The sequence below is a fragment of the Hylobates moloch genome, unplaced genomic scaffold (genome assembly GCF_009828535.3).
Source record: "Hylobates moloch isolate HMO894 unplaced genomic scaffold, HMol_V3 SCAFFOLD_5, whole genome shotgun sequence".
NCBI lineage: Eukaryota > Metazoa > Chordata > Mammalia > Primates > Hylobatidae > Hylobates > Hylobates moloch.
The window spans coordinates 137623923-137643789 of NW_026652280.1; the positions used below are offsets into that span (position 1 = coordinate 137623923).

Here is a 19867-nt window from a genome sequence, read left to right on the forward strand (position 1 = left end):
TCCTAAGCCTCAGAATCTTGTTAGTAAGTTACGTAACATGGCAAAGGAGATTTAAGGTAGCAAATGGAATAAAGATTGTTAATCATTTGACCTTAAAATACAGAGATTGTCGTTGATTTCCAGATAGGCCCAATGTAATCACAAGGGTCCTTAAGTGTAGAAAAGGGAGGAAGAAGAGGTCAGAGTGATGTGATGTGAGAAAAACTGGACCTGCCATTGCTGGCTTAGAAGACAAAGGAAGAGAGTCAGGAGCCAAGAAGTGTGAGTAGCCTCCAGCAGCTGGAAAAAACAGGGAAACATTCTGCCCTATAACCTCCAGACGGGAATGCAGTCCTGCCAACACCTTGATTTAAGCTCAGTAAGATTCACTTCAGACAAAATAACTACAAAATTATAACATAATAAATTTCTATTGCTTTATGCCACTAAATTTTTGATAATTTGTTACAGCAACTGAAGAAAACTAAGAAATTTTAAAAATATCAGAAGTTAATGCCACCTCCTGTTTTTAGAGTTGCATTAGTTGTTAAAGACTGGTATCCACACATACATACACACACAAATTGATTAAGCATCAAGTTAGAAAGCACTTACTCATAAGAAAGGACAAGCTTTGCATATTATTTAAGCATCTCTATTTTTAATCACTAAGGCAATCAGTACTAATTTGGAAATAAAAGAGCACACAATCAACCTGTATTCTCCTGGAGAGTCATGTCTCTTAGAACCCAGGAGACACGCTTGATGACGGCAGTATTATTTCAATAAATCAAACACACACTATATGACACTGAATAAAGAAGAAAGAGATTGAAGATAAGGGGAATAAAAGTGAGCTGAAATGTACTCTGCTGAATACCAAACTCAGGTTAATATCCCATGGAGGAAAAAATAATTGCATATTTATGAAATTTATAAATTTTTCTTCTATTTCTTTCATATTCCCAAAGTCAGTCATTTAGAAAATAGCTTCTAGCCAGACTGCTGCATAATGACATTTAGGTCAACAACGGACTACATATACCTATGTTTAGATATATTTAGATACGCAAGTACTTACCATTGTGTTACAATTGCCTACAGTATTCAGTATAGTTACATGCTGTTACTACAGCCTAGGTGCAATAGGCTATACCATATAGCCTAGTACCATCTAGGTTTGTGTAAGTACACTCAATGATATACGCACAATGATGAAATCACCCACTGATGCTTTTTTCAGAATGTATCCCTGTTGTAATGCAATGCATGAATGAATTTCTTTGAGATCAGACTAGAGTAAAAGTATTCCAAAGCTCATAATTTAACAGGACAAATGTATTTTGCAGTCAGACTTGAGCCCAAATCCTATTATATATAACTTGGACAAATTACCTATTTTCTGAAAGCCTTAGGTTTCTTGCATAAACTATATAAATTGTGATACCATTCTCTTAAATATAAAACTTTCGTAAGCATTAAACTAAAATTATCTTGCCTAGCACATAATTGGCATTAAAATGTTCTCTTAGGACAATAAAAATAACGATTGTCTTATTCCAATGAAGTTCTAATGTAAACGTATAAATATTAAGTAAACCATATAATATTACTCTCTTCAATCAAGCTACTTCTGTTATTATTTTATTGTCATGCAAAATGACAGTAGTTCCATCATTTTACTTCTTTGGAAATACTCCTTTCTTCACTATTTCAATTCAACATGCAAGAAACAGCACTTGTATTTTATTTTAAAAATAGGTGAATTTTCCCACAGAAATTTCTGGAGGATCTGCAGGATGTCAAAGTATGATGAAACTTTTAAAATGGATTTTGGATATTATCACAGGTAATATATAGTTATTACATATCAGTTTTACGTTTTCAGGCATTCAATGGAATTTTTATTAAGCACATAATATGTACAAGGGAAGAGATAAGGCTGGAGTACATGGATTGGTTTACGTATTGCAGAAATCTGACTTTTATGTTGATAAAAATTTTGGGAAAGTTTTTACATATATTAGGTTGAACTACATGAAAATGCCAATGTCTGATTTTGAACTAAAAAAACAGCAATTTTATACGGCTCAACCTCATAGACTAAAGTAATGAACTATTAGTAATTGGCACTCTATAATGCTGGTAATTGTATTTGGAATAAATATTTTACAATTATAAGATTAACTAAAAAATTATAATATTTTCAAATTGTTTTTTATTTTACAAAAACATAACACTTTGTTTTGCAAGCTATAGTGGGACATTACAACACATTACATTACACAGAAAACTTTCAAATAAGCCAATCACTGTTCTTATTAGTACCATCTAGGTAATAAATAGGCCAATCATTCTTATTTTTTTCATCATGTATTTATGTTAAAGTAACATATAGGAAGTAAGCCATGCCAGACCCAGTAAAAATACAAATATTAATCAATCAGAATGTTATCCTATGAAGCTTATAATTTGCTAGAAGACATATAAATGATTATTATATGCACTAGGAAGTTAAAAGCTGCCGAAGAAAATTCCAAAGAAATGTGGAATCAGGCCAGGGACGGTGGATCACGCCTGTAATCCCAGCACTTTGGGAAGCCGAGGCTGGGGGATCATCTGAGGTCAGCAGTTTGAGACCAGCCTGGCCAACATGGTGAAACCCTGCCTCTACCAAAAATACAAAAAATTAGCCAGGCATGGTGATGCCCACCTGTAATCTCAGCTACTCAGGAGGCTGAGGCACGAGAATCACTTGAACCTGGGAGGTGGAGGCTGCAGTGAGCCAAGATTACATCACTGCGCTCCAGCCTGGGCGACAGAGTGAGACCCTGTCTCCAAAAACAAACAAACAAAAAAGTGGAATCAATTTTAGTTAAGGGAATCCAGAAAGGTTTCCCGAGTCATTATAATAAATAAGTCTGGAATATGTCAAGACTGGAGAATTTCTCACGTTTAGTGCTTTTGCAACAATGACGACAACAACAACAACAACAACAACAACAAACCACTTCCACTAAAGAACTCAAGGGCACTTTTGGAAGTAACTTGATTGTCGTGGTGGTATCACATATGCATACGTATGTATAGAAACATCCAAATTAATTGAAATGTATAACTAAATACGTGCAACTTTTTTCTATATCAATTAGATCTCAAAACTTAAACAGGCAATACTGGAGGATTGGCGGTTGGGGGGACCTGGATGGACAGTCTGGTATATCCACATGTGGAGGCTTGGGGAACACTTAAAACCGATGCAAGATGCTAGTAAGAACCCCAAATTTTAATTAATACCTTGGTTTACTGCCTGAATATATAAACAGGAGACATGTCTTTTTTTTTTTTTTTTTTGAGATGAAGTCTCAAAAACTCCTGGGTTCAAGTGATTCTATAAACAGGAGACATGGCTGGGCACGGTGGCTCATGCCTGTAATCCTAGCACTTTGGGAGGGCCAGGCAGGCGGATCACTTGAGGTCAGGAGTTCGAGACCAGCCTGGCCAACATGGCGAAACCCCATCTCTACTAGCAATACAAAAAATTAGCCAGGCATAGTGGTGTGCGCCTTTAATTCTAGCTACACAGGAGGCAGGCTGAGGCAGAAGAATCGCTTGAATTTGGGAGGCGGAGGTTGCAGTGAGCCAGTTGCGCCACTGCACTTGAGTCTGGGCGACAGAGCAAGACTCTGTCTCAAAAAAACCAAAACAAAACAACAACAATAACAACAAAAAACAGGAGGCATGTCTTTAACATGTCTTATCAAGCCCCCAGAGATCATTCCAAAGGACAAAACAAAAACAAACAAACAAACACAACCAATGATGCTGCTTAAAGCCACACTACCAAATAAAGAAATGGCAGGCTATACTACTTATGTAACGGGGTAAAATAACTGCATCCCATTCCTCAGATCCTTGTGCTGACAATATATGTTAGTCATAAAAGGGATAATATGAAAATAATTATAGTACACACAGGTATGAAATAAGAAAAAGAACAAGTGTAAATTATGGGCCAGAGGAAGATAAATGGCCATAAATGGGCAGTGAAGCAGTATCCATTGTTTTAACAGATACTTATTGAGTATTTGCAGCAAACTATTTCAATGTAGTATTGTTTTAGGTATTGAAGATACAGTGATAACCAAGATAATGTCTCTGCCTGCATGAAATTTATATTCTAATGCTGAAAACTGATGAAAAAGAAACTGATCACATAAATTGTAATTTAAGGTAGTGGTAATGCAATAAAGGGTTAAGAAGAGACAGAGGTTGCTATTTATCTTAGGATAGTAGTGAAGAGCTTGCTGAGGTGGTAGCATCCAAATAGATGATGTAATGAATGAGAAAGCCACAAAAGTACTTGGGAGAATAGATACCTAGGCAAAGATATAGCAAGTGCAAAAGCCCTGAGGTAAGAGTGTCCTTGCTATGTTTAAGGGATAGAAAAGAAGCTAGTGTAGCTGGAGTGTAATGAGAGAGGAAGGTGTTTTAGAAGATGAGATCAGAAGCTATAGGTTTTCAGAGTCAGAATAAGAATTTTGGATTTTGTTCTAAGTATGAGGGAAAACCACTGGAGGGTTTTGAAGCAGGAGGGTGAAAATATCTGACAAATTTAAAAAGGACAGCTCCGATTATAACATGCACAAGGGTAATAATTAAATCATGTAGAAGCCAATAACCAGAGTTCTGTTGACAATTTTTACTGCCAAACTGAATTAATCATCCCTGTCCCTAAATTTGCTCCCCATCATGAATTCTCTATCATTATAAAGGGCACCATAATTCATCAGTCTATCCACATAACCGATCTAAGAATAATCTTTGACGCTGCCTCCTTCCTCCTATCCAAGATACCAAAAGTATGACTCTCATCTTCACTGTTTTCACTGCTGTTACAAGAGAAAGGAAGCTATTTAACCTGGACTACTGCAAAAAACTACTTAAACTTACTGCTTGCATATATGACCTTCTTTAATTCTTTAAGTCTGAGGAGGATGGATGTGAATTTTCTTTTTTTCTTTTTCTTTTTTTTTTTTTTGAGATGGAGTTTTGCTTTTGTTGCCCAGGCTGGAGTGCAATGGCATGATCTCAGCTCACCACAAACTCTGCCTCCCAGGTTCAAGTGATTCTCTTGCCTCAGTCTCCCAAGTAGCTGGGATTACAGGCATGCACCACCATGCTCAGCTAATTTTGTATTTTTAGTAGAGACAGGATTTCTCCATGTTGGTCAGGCTGGTCTCTAACTCCTGACCTCAGGTGATCCACCTGCCTCAGCCTTCCAAAGTGCTGGGATTACAGGCGTGAGTCACCACACGTGGCCAGATGGATGTGAACTTTCTAAACTTGAAATCTGATTGTGTCTTTTCCCTGCTAAAAGGAGCTCCCTGCTTTCAGCAGCTCCATCTATCTTGTCAGGTGATCACAACTGCTTAATTCTGTGCAAACTACCATATAAACTGGCTTGTCTTTCAGTTATGTTATACCTCTCACTATGCCTCACCCACTTAAAACTCCACTGGTGGGGAAGGGAAAGAAGCCCTACTGGAATCACCTGGAGAACTTTTCCCAAACAAAATGAATGTCTTTCTGGAGATTCAGATTTGTTTCCCTATGGCTTTTAATTGAAAATGACTACTAGAGTTGACAACTCTTACTATCAGAAGTACATTCTACCTACCCTCAGATATGTTAGGTAAGAAATACACTAAGAACTTGAACTATAGCCACACCAAATCACTTTCATTCCTTAGAACAAGCCAGGCTATTCCACAGTTCCTTACTGTGTATACACTGCATTCACCCACAACACCATCCCTAAAAAGTAATTTTTTTATTAAATGCCAAATCATTTTTCAAATATCGTACTAAAACTTAAAAGATTTTATTGGCAGTTAAATGATTATTCTCCATCGTGCTTCCAAAGTCAGTCAAACAAATCACTATTACACACTGTAACTATTTACACGTGATATATCTCCTTTTAAGATAGTGGGTCTCTTAAAAGCAGGATATTATATATTGAGTACCTACTATGTAATAAGGCACCATCTTTATTACACTTATACCCCAGAGCCGAGCATAATGGCTATCAAACTTTTAACAAAATCCTTAATGAATAAATTAATATTCCACATAATTTCAATTTATAATTTTCCCTAATCTAAAAACAATGTACTCTGACCCTTTGAGAAGTTTAAAGATGAAAAATAAAAACAGTTAAGGTGGAATCTAGACAGAAATAACTGGCAGGCCTATCTCAGAGGCAATAGTAGTTGCAAATAGGCTTTCGACCTCCATTTGAATCTTCCTCAAATTAATAAATCTAATAAAAAATAAAAAGCTATGCAAAATTGACATATTTGTTTTAACAGGATGCTCACAGCCTTGTTCACTTTGGATCTGTGGTTGTTTTAGGTTATCTATTTATTTTACTTTTAATATGTCCATAACTGTTCAACTTAGAGCAGTGGTTCGTAATCTTTTGTGGATTAAAGACCACTTTGAGAATAAGGTGTAACCTACAGCCCTTTCATCCATACAACTATCAACATACACACTTGCTTTTCCTGTAACTTCAAAGGGTTCGTAAACCCCTCAAACTAATCCATCCACCCCAGATTTAAAAACTTTACTCTAAACGGCAGTAGCTGGGTTAATTTAATTTAAAAATGCTCAGTATAATATGCTAAAATCGCAGTTCCAGGAACAAAGTATTTACTTTAAAAAAAAAGTCAAAACAACATTTTATAAAAATATAAAATCCCCAAAACTAAATGTCAGTGCTAAAAATAACAGCACAAAAAATAACTCTATCATCCGATAAGAAATGTTCAAAGTTAGTGAAATAATATCCTATCAAATATCACATCATAAGTAAATAGGAACAAATACATTTCTCTAAAAGTAACAAAAAATTCTTTTGAACTATAACATAAAATCTAATGTTCATAATTAACCTTAAAACATTTATAAAAAGTACACATTTCTCTTTTTGGTAACTTCCCTAATGTCTTTCTTTTTTTTAAGAGACAGGGTCTTGCTATATTGACCAGGCTGGTTTCGAACTCCTGGCCTCAAGGAATCCTCCTGCCTCAGCCTCCCAGAGTGCTAGGTATACAGGTGTGAGCCACCAGGCCTAGTCTCAAATTTCATTTGGGGTGAGTAGCTAGGATGCATGATTAAGAAAAAAAATATTTCCCTCTGATTTCAAATTCTTTCTAAACTGAAACAAAAAAAGAAATATGTAAGAACTTTTATTAAGAAATTATTTCAAAAGTATCTACTAAAATATAAAAAATTGATTTCCAGAGATAAAAATATTTAAAATACATGAGTTGAAAGTAAAAAGGTACATTTTATAACTTTATATCTTTCTCAGAATTTCTGGAAATTATTAAAACTATAGAACCTTAGGCTGAAGAGAACCTTGAGGATAATCTGGTTCAGTGGCTCACAACATTTTTTTTGCTGCATTATACCTAATAACAAGGACATGTTCTTATTACTAAGAATTGCTCCCCATAACACTGATTTTCAGTTAGGAGTTATATGCCCATACCAGACCTCCAAGAATGCACAGGTCTAGGCCAAGCAATTATTGATGATGCCAAAATGTCCCATCTTTTCATTTGCCCTCTCCCAAACACTTGGGAGAGTGGTCTATAATGTGGAAAACTCATTAGAGACTAAATTCTTTTAATTTCTTTTTAAATAATTTTAGATTTACAGAAAAGTTGCAGATATGGAAAGCTCCTGTGTATCCTTTACCTATAAGGTCAAACTTTTTATTAACTGGGTCTTGGTAGGAATAAACAATTTTTAAAATGTTGCCTAAAAAAACAAAAAAAAAAACAAAGAAAAACATGTTTCCAAATTCTTTTATTCATTCTTTCAAATTCTGAGGTCGAAATGATCTCAGATGTCATAATATAGTGTTTAAACAGTGAAATTACCAATTAAAAGAACAAAAATGTGAAAAAAACCGCACTAAACAGATCTGAAAAAGGATACTTTTTAGCGTACCATAGCTTAAGAAGGCAAAATCACCTTAACAAGCATGTCACATAATTCAAATTTCCCCCACTCCATGCATGTACACAAATGACTGCCAATGTGCCATGCCACCAGTACTGATGTTGGAGTTACTAATAAATTTTACTGAGTAGGTAAATTTATAACTATGGAATCTGCAAATAATGACTGACTATATAGGTTACCTTTATTAACTACACTTACCTTTGAAGATCCATTTGAATACATCTGTATCATATTCTCTGCACCTTGTTTTACTTTAAGTTCTATATCCAATTGTTTTTGTAGAGCCTTCAATCTACTGTTGCTAGTAGAACAACGAGGGTCACTATTTGGAGTATCTGGAGTCCTTGGGCAATCTGTAAATAAAATATTGTTAAAATTACTTATTAGAATGAATTGCTGCTTAAAATTGGAAGTTAATATTTTTCAAATAAACAGCATTTTTCAAACTTTGAGATGAGCCTAAATGAAATCTCCTTATGCTTATAGATAATCCATGAATTCAATCAATTCATGCATAAAAAAAACAAAAAACAAAAAAACAACGTGTCTGAGTTGCAAGACTACTTCCCAGGGTAGATTTCACTTAAAACATAAAAGTGATTATATTAAGTCTGAAACTCAATTAGATGATTGTCCGTGGTTTCTCCAACACTATTATTTTTAAATCAACTTGACTAGTCTATTCAATAATTAAACTAAATTTCCTACTATAACCTCATTAGCTGGAGAATAAAGCATATTCAAACATGATACGAATCCAATTAAGGTAATTCTTTTTAAAGAGAACTAAGGGTATCTGAAATACAGTGCCAGCAATGCTTCAAAAATATTGATCCACTGATATCAAATTGATGCAGGGCAGAAGGCAGGTAATTACAGAGGGATGAAAAATTCAAGTCCATAGCCTCTCATAAAGGATACTGTGTTGCTTCTATTTAAAAAACAAAAATAAAACTTCACAGAATAACTTAGGGAGGAGTCCCTTCTCAATTTTCTCGAATAGTTTCCGTAGAAATGGTACCAGCTCTTCTTTGCGCATCTGGTAGAATTTGGCTATGAATCCATCTGGTTCTGGGCTTTTTTGGTTGGTAGGCTACTCAATTTTGGAGCTTGTTTTTGGTCAGTTCAGGGGTTCTATTTCTTCCTAGCTTAGTCTTGGGAGGTTGTATGTGTCCAGGAATTCATCCATTTCTTCTAGATTTTCTAGTTTATATGCATAGAGGTGTTCATAATATTCTCTGAAGCAATTGCAACAAAAGCAAAAATTGACAAATGGGATCTAATTAAAGAGGTCTACACAGCAAAAGAAACTATCAACAGAGTAAACAGACAACCTACAGAATGGGAGTAAAATATTTGCACAAACTACACATCTGACAAAGGTCTAATATCAGCATCCATGATGAACTTAACAAGGAAAAAATAACCCCACTGAAAAGTGGGCAAAGGACATGAACAGATACTTTTGAAAAGACATACATGTGGCCAACAAGCACATTAAAAAAAGCTCAACATCACTGATCATTAGAGAAATGCAAATCAAAATCACAATGAGATACTATCTCACACCAGTCAGAATGGCTTTTTTTTTTTGAGACGGAATCTTGCTCTGTCACCCAGCCTGGAGTGCAGTGGCGTCATCTTGGCTCACTGCAACCTCTGCCTCCGAGGTTCAAGCGATTCTCCTGCCTCAGCCTCCTGAGTAGCTGGGATTACAGGAGTACGCCACCATGCCTGGCTAATTTTTGTATTTTTAGTACAGGCGGAGTTTCACCATGTTGGTCAGGCTGCTCTCGAACTCCTGACCTCGTGATCTGCCCGCCTTGGCCTCGGCCTCCCAAAGTGCTGGGATTACAGGCATAAGCCACTGCACCCGGCTCAGAATGGCTATTATTAAAAAGTCAAAAAATAACAGGCTAGCGAGGATGCAGAGAAAAAGCAATGCTTACACACTGTTGGTGGGAGTGTAAATTAGTTCAACCACTGTGGAAGACAGTGTGGAGATTCCACAAAGACCAAAAGACAGAAATACCATTCGACCTAGCAATCCCATTACTGGGTAAATACCCAAAGCAATATAAATCGTTGTATCATAAAGACACATACATGTGTATATTCACTGTATTACTATTCACAATAGCAAAGACATGGAATCAACCTAAATGCCCAGCAATGACAGACTGAATAAAGAAAATGTGATACACACACACACACACACACACACACACCATGGAATATTATGCAGCCATTAAAAAAAAAGAGAGATCATGTCCTCTGCAGGAACATGGATGGAGCTGGAGGCCATTATCCTTAGCAAACTAATGCAGGAACACAAAACCAAATACCACATGTTCTTTCTTATAAGTGGGAGCTAAATGATGGGAACACATGGACACATAGAGGAGAACAACAGACACTGGGGCCTATTGGAGTGTGGAAGGTAGGAGGAGGGAGAGGAACATGAAAAACAACAATTGAGTACTAGGCTTAATACCCGGGTGACAAAATAATCTGTATAATAAAACCCCAACGCACAAGTTTACCTATATAACAAATCTTCATGGGTACCCTTAAACTTAAAATAAAAGTTACAAAAAAAAAGCATAATATGTTGCTTTATAGGTTTCTATGACTTTAGGAATGGGAATATTTTCAAAATCTGTGTTAGTAAAGTCCCTAAAAATTCAAAACGTGCCATTTAAAGATGAATTTCATGGAAATAAATTTGTCCTAGAGTAAAATAAAGATGGGAACTATTAATACATAAATCATTTATAAATCAATGCCTGCAGATTTTGAAAATTATAATTTTCCAAGTAAATAATTTTCATTTTGCAAAAATAAATAAATAAAACTACAGAAAGAACCATCTAGTTATTCTGGATAATCCATTATTATTGAAATTCTTTTTTTTTTTTTTTTTTTTGAGATAGTCTCACTCTGTCATCCAGGTTGTAGTGCAGTGGTGTGATCTCGGCTCACTGCAACCTCCGCCTCCTGGGTTCAAGCAATTCTCTGCCTCAGCCTCCCAAGTAGCTAGTATTACAGGTGCCTGCCACCACGCCCAGCTAATTTTTTGTATTTTTAGTAGAGACGGGGTTTCACCATCTCGGCCAGGCTGGCCTTGAACTCCTGACCTCATGATCCACCCACCTCAGCCTCCCAAAGTGCTGGGAATACAGGTGTGAGCCACTGAGCCCGGCCTGTTGGAACACTTACCTTGAATCTAAAATTCTTCATATTTTAAGTTTAGTGTTTTGTATTTTTATCCACACTAGGTCCCTTTACTTCTATAAAAGCTAGAAAACTAGGGTACTACCCTGGTTCAGGTGATAAGTAACTTGGTCACGACTGGAAAACTGCCTAAACTGCAAGTTACTTTACCTTTGTGCTTCAACGTTCCCTTCACTCCTCTATGATATAAGATGGTGTGACTAACCATTTTAATGAATGTATTTCACATTAAGTTTTATATTCCCTTTAAAAAATTCACTAATTCAAACACATGCAATTATAATTTGTTAATTAATCTAAAAATATAGATATTAAGGCTGAGGCAGCAGAATCACTTAAGGCCAGGAGTTTGAGACCAGCCTGGGCAACCAAGTCAGACACTGTTTCTAAAATAAATAGATAAATAAATAAATTATAATAGAGATACTAGGCTAGGATGTAAAATAATAGTGCTTTAGTTAATGATATCTGTGCAAACACGTGTATGTGTGCATATAAATCCTTAAAATAACCTTTTGAGACAGATATTATCCATACTTTACATATCAGGAAACAGGCAAAGCCACACAATTAACTGAATTCAATTCAGGAAAGGTTTCTATTCTAACTGAATTCCCCAAATTACAAATGGGCTGCTCCAAAAAACTGATATAAAATGTAGGTAAGTTTTCAAATCAAATCACAAAAGAGCAACTTAGTATATATCTAGTATAGTGGTTAAGGCTGCCCAGGTTTGAGTCTCAGTTTTGGTACTGAGATTCAGTACAAACCATGTAATACAGGGTAAGGTACTTCACAGCTCTGTGCCTTATTCTCTTCATGTGCTAAATAGTGAAAACAGCATGTACCTCACAGGATTATCGTGAAGATTAAATAAATTATGTGTACAGAGCTTAGAAACAGGTGTGGTACATAGTAAATATGCAATAAATATTAACCAGCAGTACCCACTGTAGAAAGTGTATCTCTGCTGAGTCCATAAATGAACTACACATTATAACAATGACTGAACAGTTCAGATCTGGGAACATTTTAATTTTCTTTCTTTTCTCTTTTTGGATAAATGATATCAGAATCTTGTAAGAAATGTAAATTACACAGAATTTGGTATATAAAGATAGCTTATAGTAAGCACATTTTTTTACAGAACTGGAATGCATTCAGAATAGAAGGCCCTTAGTTGAGAAGAGTATGAAAATATGTTGTCTGTAAAATAGTTGATGGTGTATTTAGCCTAGGATGAGAAGGATAAATGATTCCTGTCTAAACATTTAAATATTTGTCTATGAAAGCTGTCCACTTACTATTTCCCCACAAGACAGAGAATTAGAACCAATGAGTAAAAAGGTAGGAAGGGCAAAAATTTTGTCACAACATAAATTCCTTATGTTTTGGGTTATCTAACAATAAAATGGCTTGTCTTAAAATGTAATAAAGTCTCGTCTCTGGAAGCACTTCTACAAAAGACAAATTACAATTTGTTAGAGATACTATATAATAGATTCTTAAACATTACAGCAGGTTGTACTAAGATATTGAAATATCCAGCCGGGCATGGTGGCTTACACCTATAATCCCAGCACTTTGGGAGGCCGAGGCAGGTGGATCACGAGGTCAAGAGATCAAGACCATCCTGGCCAACATGATGAAACCCCGTCTCTACTAAAAATAGAAAAATTAGCTGGGTGTGGTGGTACACATCTGTAGTCCCAGATACTCGGGAGGCTGAACAGGAGAATTGCTTGAACCCAGGAGGTGGAGGTTGCTGTGAGCGGAGATTTCGCCATTGCACTCCAGCCTGGTGACAAAGCGAGACTCCATCTCAAAAAAAAAAAAAAAAAAAAAAAAAAAAAAGATATATCCATTGATCTGACAGTTTGTGAATTTGTAAAAATACTACATAACACTGTTCTTAAGGAAAAGTATGTCCTCAGTTTTAATAACGATTACGGGAATATAAGAAATAAGAAAATGGTTAAGAACCAGGGCTCTGAAGTCAGAATGCCTGGGTTAAAATCCTGTAGTTGCTACTCATTGGTATGGTTTTGATTATATACTTACTTAACATCTCTGTACTACAGTTTCCTTAGCCACAAATTGACGGTTACTGTAAAAATAATGCCTATATAGTGCTTAGGTCGATGCTTAAAATGTAATAAGGGCTCAATAATATTACAAGTCAGGGCTCAGCTAAGTAGCCAGTATTTCTGCTCATTTAATCTTCACAAGAACTCATAAAGGTTTGCAATATAACTTCATTTTACAAATAAAAAAATCTGAAACTTAGAGAATTTATTGCAAAGGTCACAAAAGTGTACATCAACGCAGAAATTTAACTTTAAATATGTCTTATATAAAGTAAACTTTAAAAAGTTCACTTTTTTTTCCCATTTAGAAATCAGAGAAACACTGCTGTCATCCTTGGATTTCATCTATTTTCTCCTTTAACCTGCTTTCCTACACACTACTTTTCTTCTCTCCAATTTTCTTCCTTGTACGTTATAGTAAATTTGAGCATTATAAAACATACAGTTGCCAGCATATTTCTTAAACTCTTTCTCATAGTGAAACATATTTCAAAACAAGGATAACTAGAACTCCCTACTCCCCATTAATACTCTCACCATTCAAAAAAATTTTTCAAAACTCTATAAAATGGTAATTATTTTTCTACTCTAACAACTGCCTTTACATTATAAAAAGAGGCGAATCTACTCTTAAATGCATACTTTGCTGGCTAAAGAAACTAAACCCCATGATTACAACAAAAAACAAATTTCCATTTGCTGCATATATTGCTACTATTACCGAAAAAGTATTTTCGGGGGTATTATAAAAGAAATTATGCATGTTTCTAACCTTCTAAACATTATTATACAATTCAAAATGTATGTTATACAAATTCAATAAACTTGCTTTAATGTTTACATATTAGATCAAAGAGATTTTAGGCATGTCTGGGTTACAGTAGACAATGCACTAGAGTTAAGCCCATAAAGTCGCATCTTTACACACATTTAGCCAATATAAGTTGTTGTGCTTTAAGATGGAAGGTAGACAAGACTAATTCCTCCACCAAAATATTTTTAATAGCCATGTCTACCAAATACAGTCCCAACTTCACGGTTAGGCATTAAAGGTCTTATGCTATCTAGCTCCAAGCTAATTCTCCACTACTATTTTTCCTTGTCAAATTCTGTGTTCAAAACCTTTCTAATAAGATGCGATTGCTTTCTTCAATACTATTGTTAGTTTAGGCATTACTTTCTCCAGAAAACCTTCCCTAACCATTCTCTAGTCTAACATGTCTTCAAAGTATACTTTCGTCCCTCCATTGAAATGTGTACTACATTGTATTATAATGATCTGTTTTCACATGTTTTTCCTCTGCGACTATAAGCATCTTGAGTGCTAAGATTTATTCTTAGACTGAGTTTAATAGCAGACCAGACAGAAAAATAGCAGATGAATACTGAAAAATAGCTAAGTTTTTTAAAAAGAGAAAGAGAGGAAAAATGAGACATAAAGAGACGCAGAAAAAAAAAATAAGCTCCAATATATCTTATGGTGTTTTGGAAGAAAAGTAGTGATTTGAAGACAATACATAAAGAGATAATGACTATCATCTTTTAAGGACTAATAAAAATGCCAATCCATAGATTCAAGATACCCAATCAACCCCAAGCACAAACATATAGGGGGAAAAAAGTCCACACTTGGACACATCATGGTAAAACTTCAGAACATCAAAGACAAAGTCTTCACAGCAGTCAGAGAAGGGTACCTTCAAAGGAATTACAGTTAAATTTATGGCAGTTTTCAGCAACAACACTGAAAGCTGGAAGAAGGCGAAATGACAGCTACTTTATGTTAAAAGATACAACTGCCTCCTTAAATTGCGATACGGTTTGGATCTGTGTTCCTGCCCCAATCTCATGTCAAACTAGGTTCCCCAGTGTTGAACATAGGGCCTGGTGGGAGGTGACTCCATCATGGGTGTGGGTCTTTAATGAGTGGTTTAGCATCATCCCCTTGGTGCTGTTCTCACAATAGTGAGATCTGGTTGTTTAGAAGTGTGTAGCCCCTCCCACTCTCTCTCTCTTGCTCCTGCTCCGACCATGTAAGACAGGTTTGCTTCTCTTTCGCCTTCCACCATGACTGAAAGTTTTCTGAGGCCTCCCCAGAAGCCAAGCAGATGCCAGCATCATGCTTCCTGTACTGCCTGTGGAACCATAAGCCAATTAAAGCTCTTTTCTTTATAAATTACCCAGTCTCGGGTATTTCTTTACAGCAGTGCGAGAACAGACTAATATTGTATATATCCAATGAAAATATCTTTCAACAATGAAGACAAAATAAAAACATTATCAGACAAAGATGAAAGAGTTTTTCACAGACTTATAACTGATTCTTAAAAAACAGTCTAAAAATGACAAGAAAGAAAAAGAAACATTAAAGGCACAAAATAAGATACTAAATATAAACCCAAATATAATAGTAATCATTTAAATAGGTTAAATGATCCAGGTAAAAGAGATTATTAGACAAATGAATAAAATAAATCCAACTATATGCTATTTTAAGAAACACATTTAAAACATGATACAGAAAAGCTGAAAGTAAGGAAATGGAAGAAAGGTATTCCACACAATCACTAACCTCAACCCACAACCTATATTAATAACAGACAAAAGACACTTTAAGGCAAAAAATACTTCAAGACAGAAAGATTACAGGTAAGTCATTTCATTTTAATAGAAGGTTCAATTCACCAGAAATATGCATCAATTCTAAATGTGTAGGTGTTTAATTACATGGAACAAAATAAAGAAAAAACTAGCAAATTTTAAAAAAATATAGCAAATCTGCATTCCACTATATTTTAATGCAGACAGTTCCAGCACAATTACAAATCACAAAGCTCAATCAGAAAAAAATTCACCATGAATGAGAAAAAAATTAGAGGACTAGCCTTGTAAAGATTTCACTTACTGTACTTATCCTATACAGACTGTGAAATAAGTATGTTAAATATGTAAAGCTAAATGCAAGGGGTATCAACTGGGACAAGAGACTATCAAAAATTACCAAGATTAACAAAATAGAACCTCTAGCATTAAAAAAAATGTAATAACAAAATTAGAAACACAATATTTGATAAAGAGTAAGTTGAGACAGGTGAAGAAACTATTCGAGAAATGGAGATAGATTTGAAGAAATTAATATGCATCTAAAGTTCCTGAAAAACTACGTAGAAGGAAAACAGGAGGTACAACATTCAAAGGGACAGAGGCTAACAATTTCCCATAATTGATGAAATACATAAATCTCAGATTTAAGAAACCCAACAAATCCCAAGCAAATCAAATGAAACGAAATCTACGCCATTATACTCCAAGTCCAGAACACTGAAGACAAAGGGTATCTTAAAAGAAACTAGATGATCTACATGGCTTCAACCATGAGACTGGCAGCTGTTTCCTCAACAAGAGTAGAATCCAGACGACCACAAAATGAGTTTCTAAGTGCTGAAAGAAAATAAATGTCAACTTAGAATTGTATATAAAGCGGAAATCATCTTTCTAAAGTATCTACTGTACTTTAGGAAGTACAAGAAAAGATCATTCTAGAAGGTAGGTCTGAGAAGCATGAACAAATAGTGAACAAAGAAAATGATCAGCATGTGGGTAATTATAAACCAACAATGACTATATAGAATACTGTTTAGATCTAATTTGTGGATTAAAGCTAAAATGATACAAATAGAACACGGCCAATAATAGCATGTAAGCATTCTAAGTTTATTATATAATATAGAAAGGTGATTTGCCATTCAAGAATCTAGTTGACAGAGAAACTATGCAAGTTATTTTGGACAGAGGGAACTTAATACAGGGAACTAGTTATATCATATACAGCCAAATATTATGCAAAGGACAACCCTGTGTACAGGTGGCAGAATTCCTCTTCTCAAAGAGGTTAGAGTCAGGGGTGTGTGTGTGTGTGTGTGTGTGTGTGTGTGTGTGTATGTGTAAATATATAATGTATGTATATATAAAAGGGACACCGTGTATGTACCTGTATGTGTGTCTACACGTACCAGAGTGTATGTGTGTATATATGAACATTTTCAAACATACTGCAAAGTTGAATTTTACACTGAGCACCTATGTACCCATCACTTAGATTCTGCTAATCTACACACACACACGTGCATAAGTATAGAGAAGTAAAAAAAGAAAACATAGGGATGGGAGAAAAAAATTAGAGCTGGGATTAGTAGCAGAAGAAGTTGAAATAATAGAGGCAGATGCCAGACCATTTGAAAGGCATCTCTACCATGCTGCAAATTTGTACTGTATTCTGTAGCAAATGAAGATCCACTGAAAAGTTTAAATCAAGAAACTAACAGGACTGAATCTGAATTCTAGATTTAAAAAAATGCTGGCAGCAGTGTTTATGTTGAATTAAAGAAATACTGAACTTGCACGCTGTGGCAATAAAGATGAAGAGATACAGATTTGAGACCTGTTATCAGAGGTAGAATCGGCTTGGCGACTTACAAACTTACAACGAAGGTTGAAGGTGGGGAAAAAAGGTTTTAAAAAGTCAGGTTTTAGTTATAGATTACTGGGGTCATGCACTAACGGGGCAGAAAACACAGAGAAAGATTTAGAGATAGCAGTCTAAGAAAAGAAGAGTTCAATTTTAGACGTGATAAGAGGCCAAGCCAACAGGATGTCCAGGTAATATCCAAAAGGGTGGCTATAAACTGTCAGATGAAGCCCAGAAAACACAGCCTAGCTGGAGATACAGCTTTGGAAGTCACCAGAAAATAGGATATGGTTAAAATTTCCTTAGGGATAAGATTTCCCAAGGCCAGAATAAAGAGTAAATACTGAATGTGTTAGATTCCCCCTAAACGTGTAGAGCAATAAATCGATTGCTGTTTCTGGTGCTTTTAGTATTTTCTCTAAAACCATAACTGAGCAGTTGGCTTACAAGATGAAACAGAGTTCTAGAACACAGGAGCAATCCCGATCCTTCTTAGAGGACTTCTGACTACTTAAGGTCTAGCCTTACCCTGATTCCTTGATTGTATTGGAGATTAGGAATATGGTTGAATTCTTGAGTCTCTACTTCCCAGACCCAGGAAAGCCTCCTCAGACTTTATTTTACATCCAAATGGGGTTTCATGTTCAGACTTAGATGGCCTTGGATGCCTCATGCTTTTTCTCAAGCTATCAAAGTACCATGTTCACAAAACACCCTAGATAGGGTACATATTGTCTGTCCCTCTCATTCTACAAATGAGAAAACCAAGGTCTCGACAGGTTCCAGGTGGTATACACCACACAACCATTTAATAGTGCAGCTGGATGACATCTCAGATGATACAACCTTTGGTCTTTATTTTATAGCAAGCTGGCTCTCCATGCCCAAAATTCATCAGGTGGTACTTGTATAGCCAGGATATCTGCTTATGAAACACTGTTTACTGCATTAAACAATTAAAGAGGAACTATATTAATAGCTGAAATAAACTTAGCCAAATCTAAATTAATAAGGTTAATATACAAAATCACTAGCTTACTGTTTATCTATATTCTTAACATACTTCCTCCTATAAGTCTCTAAGTTACTATTTTAAAAATAAACTGCTCCAGAATCTTGCCACGTGTTACCATTATGTTAACTTTATACTTCTCCTAAAGTCCAACTTTCTTAAACAAAGATACTTTACCTTTTACAGCCCTCTGGAACGTGCTCAGGTTGTAATGAATGCTGAATAATTAAAGGAGGCTTAATTGGTTATTTTATATACTTGGGATAGCCCTTGTCATATATCACCAACTCAACTAATTTTGGTTAAATATTGTATAACTAATACCACCTCTGGTTTAAGCTTTCTTAATACGTTACAAAAATAGGCAGGGGTAACACTGTGAGTTAGAATAATTTTTTTTTGAGACGGAGTCACGCACTGTCGCCGGGCTGGAGTGCAATGGCTCGCTCTCGGCTCACCTCCTGGGTTCACGTGATTGAGTTAGAATAATTTTTAAGGTAAAACAAGCAACCTAGGTATAAAAATTGCAGAACTGCCTCTATCTGCAATATCTTAATGTTTGAAAACTGCACCTATCATCTCCTAGTAGAAGACTTCTTCATTCTGTACATAACTCTGTACCTAGGGCATGCACTGTTCTTTCGTAAATTCTCCTTAAGATGGTGCTGCTCTATTTTTCTTATTTCCTCTCTCTATGACAATAATGTATATTAACTACTACATACTTGTTAGACTGGTTAAAAAATATATTAACAATACCAAGTGCTGGAGAGAATGTGGAACAACTAGAATTCTCATTCACTGACAGTGGGAATGAAAAATATCACTACTCTAGAATATATTTGGCAGTTTATTTCCTTCTTTTTAAAGACCAGGTCTTGCTCTGTTGCCCAGGCTGGAGTAGAGTGGCATGATCATGGCTCAATGTAGCCTCAAACTCTCAGGCTCAAGTAATACTCCCACCTAAGCCTCCCAAGTAGCTGGGATTACAGGTGCACACCACCATACTTGGCTAATTTTTATATTTTTCGTGGAGATGAAGTTTTA

At 35.5% G+C, this 19867-nt stretch overlaps 1 protein-coding gene across 4 annotated transcripts in view; it reads right to left on the bottom strand.

The window, feature by feature from the left end:
- PKN2 (protein kinase N2) overlaps positions 1–19867 on the bottom strand; it is a 143683-nt gene that overhangs the window by 69359 nt on the left and 54457 nt on the right. For all 4 annotated transcript variants that reach the window (XM_032155445.2, XM_032155444.2, XM_032155446.2 and 1 more), the window contains exon 3: positions 8218–8372. In XM_032155445.2, coding sequence (XP_032011336.1) covers positions 8218–8372 — 155 coding nt within the window. The remainder of the gene's footprint in view (positions 1–8217; positions 8373–19867) is intronic.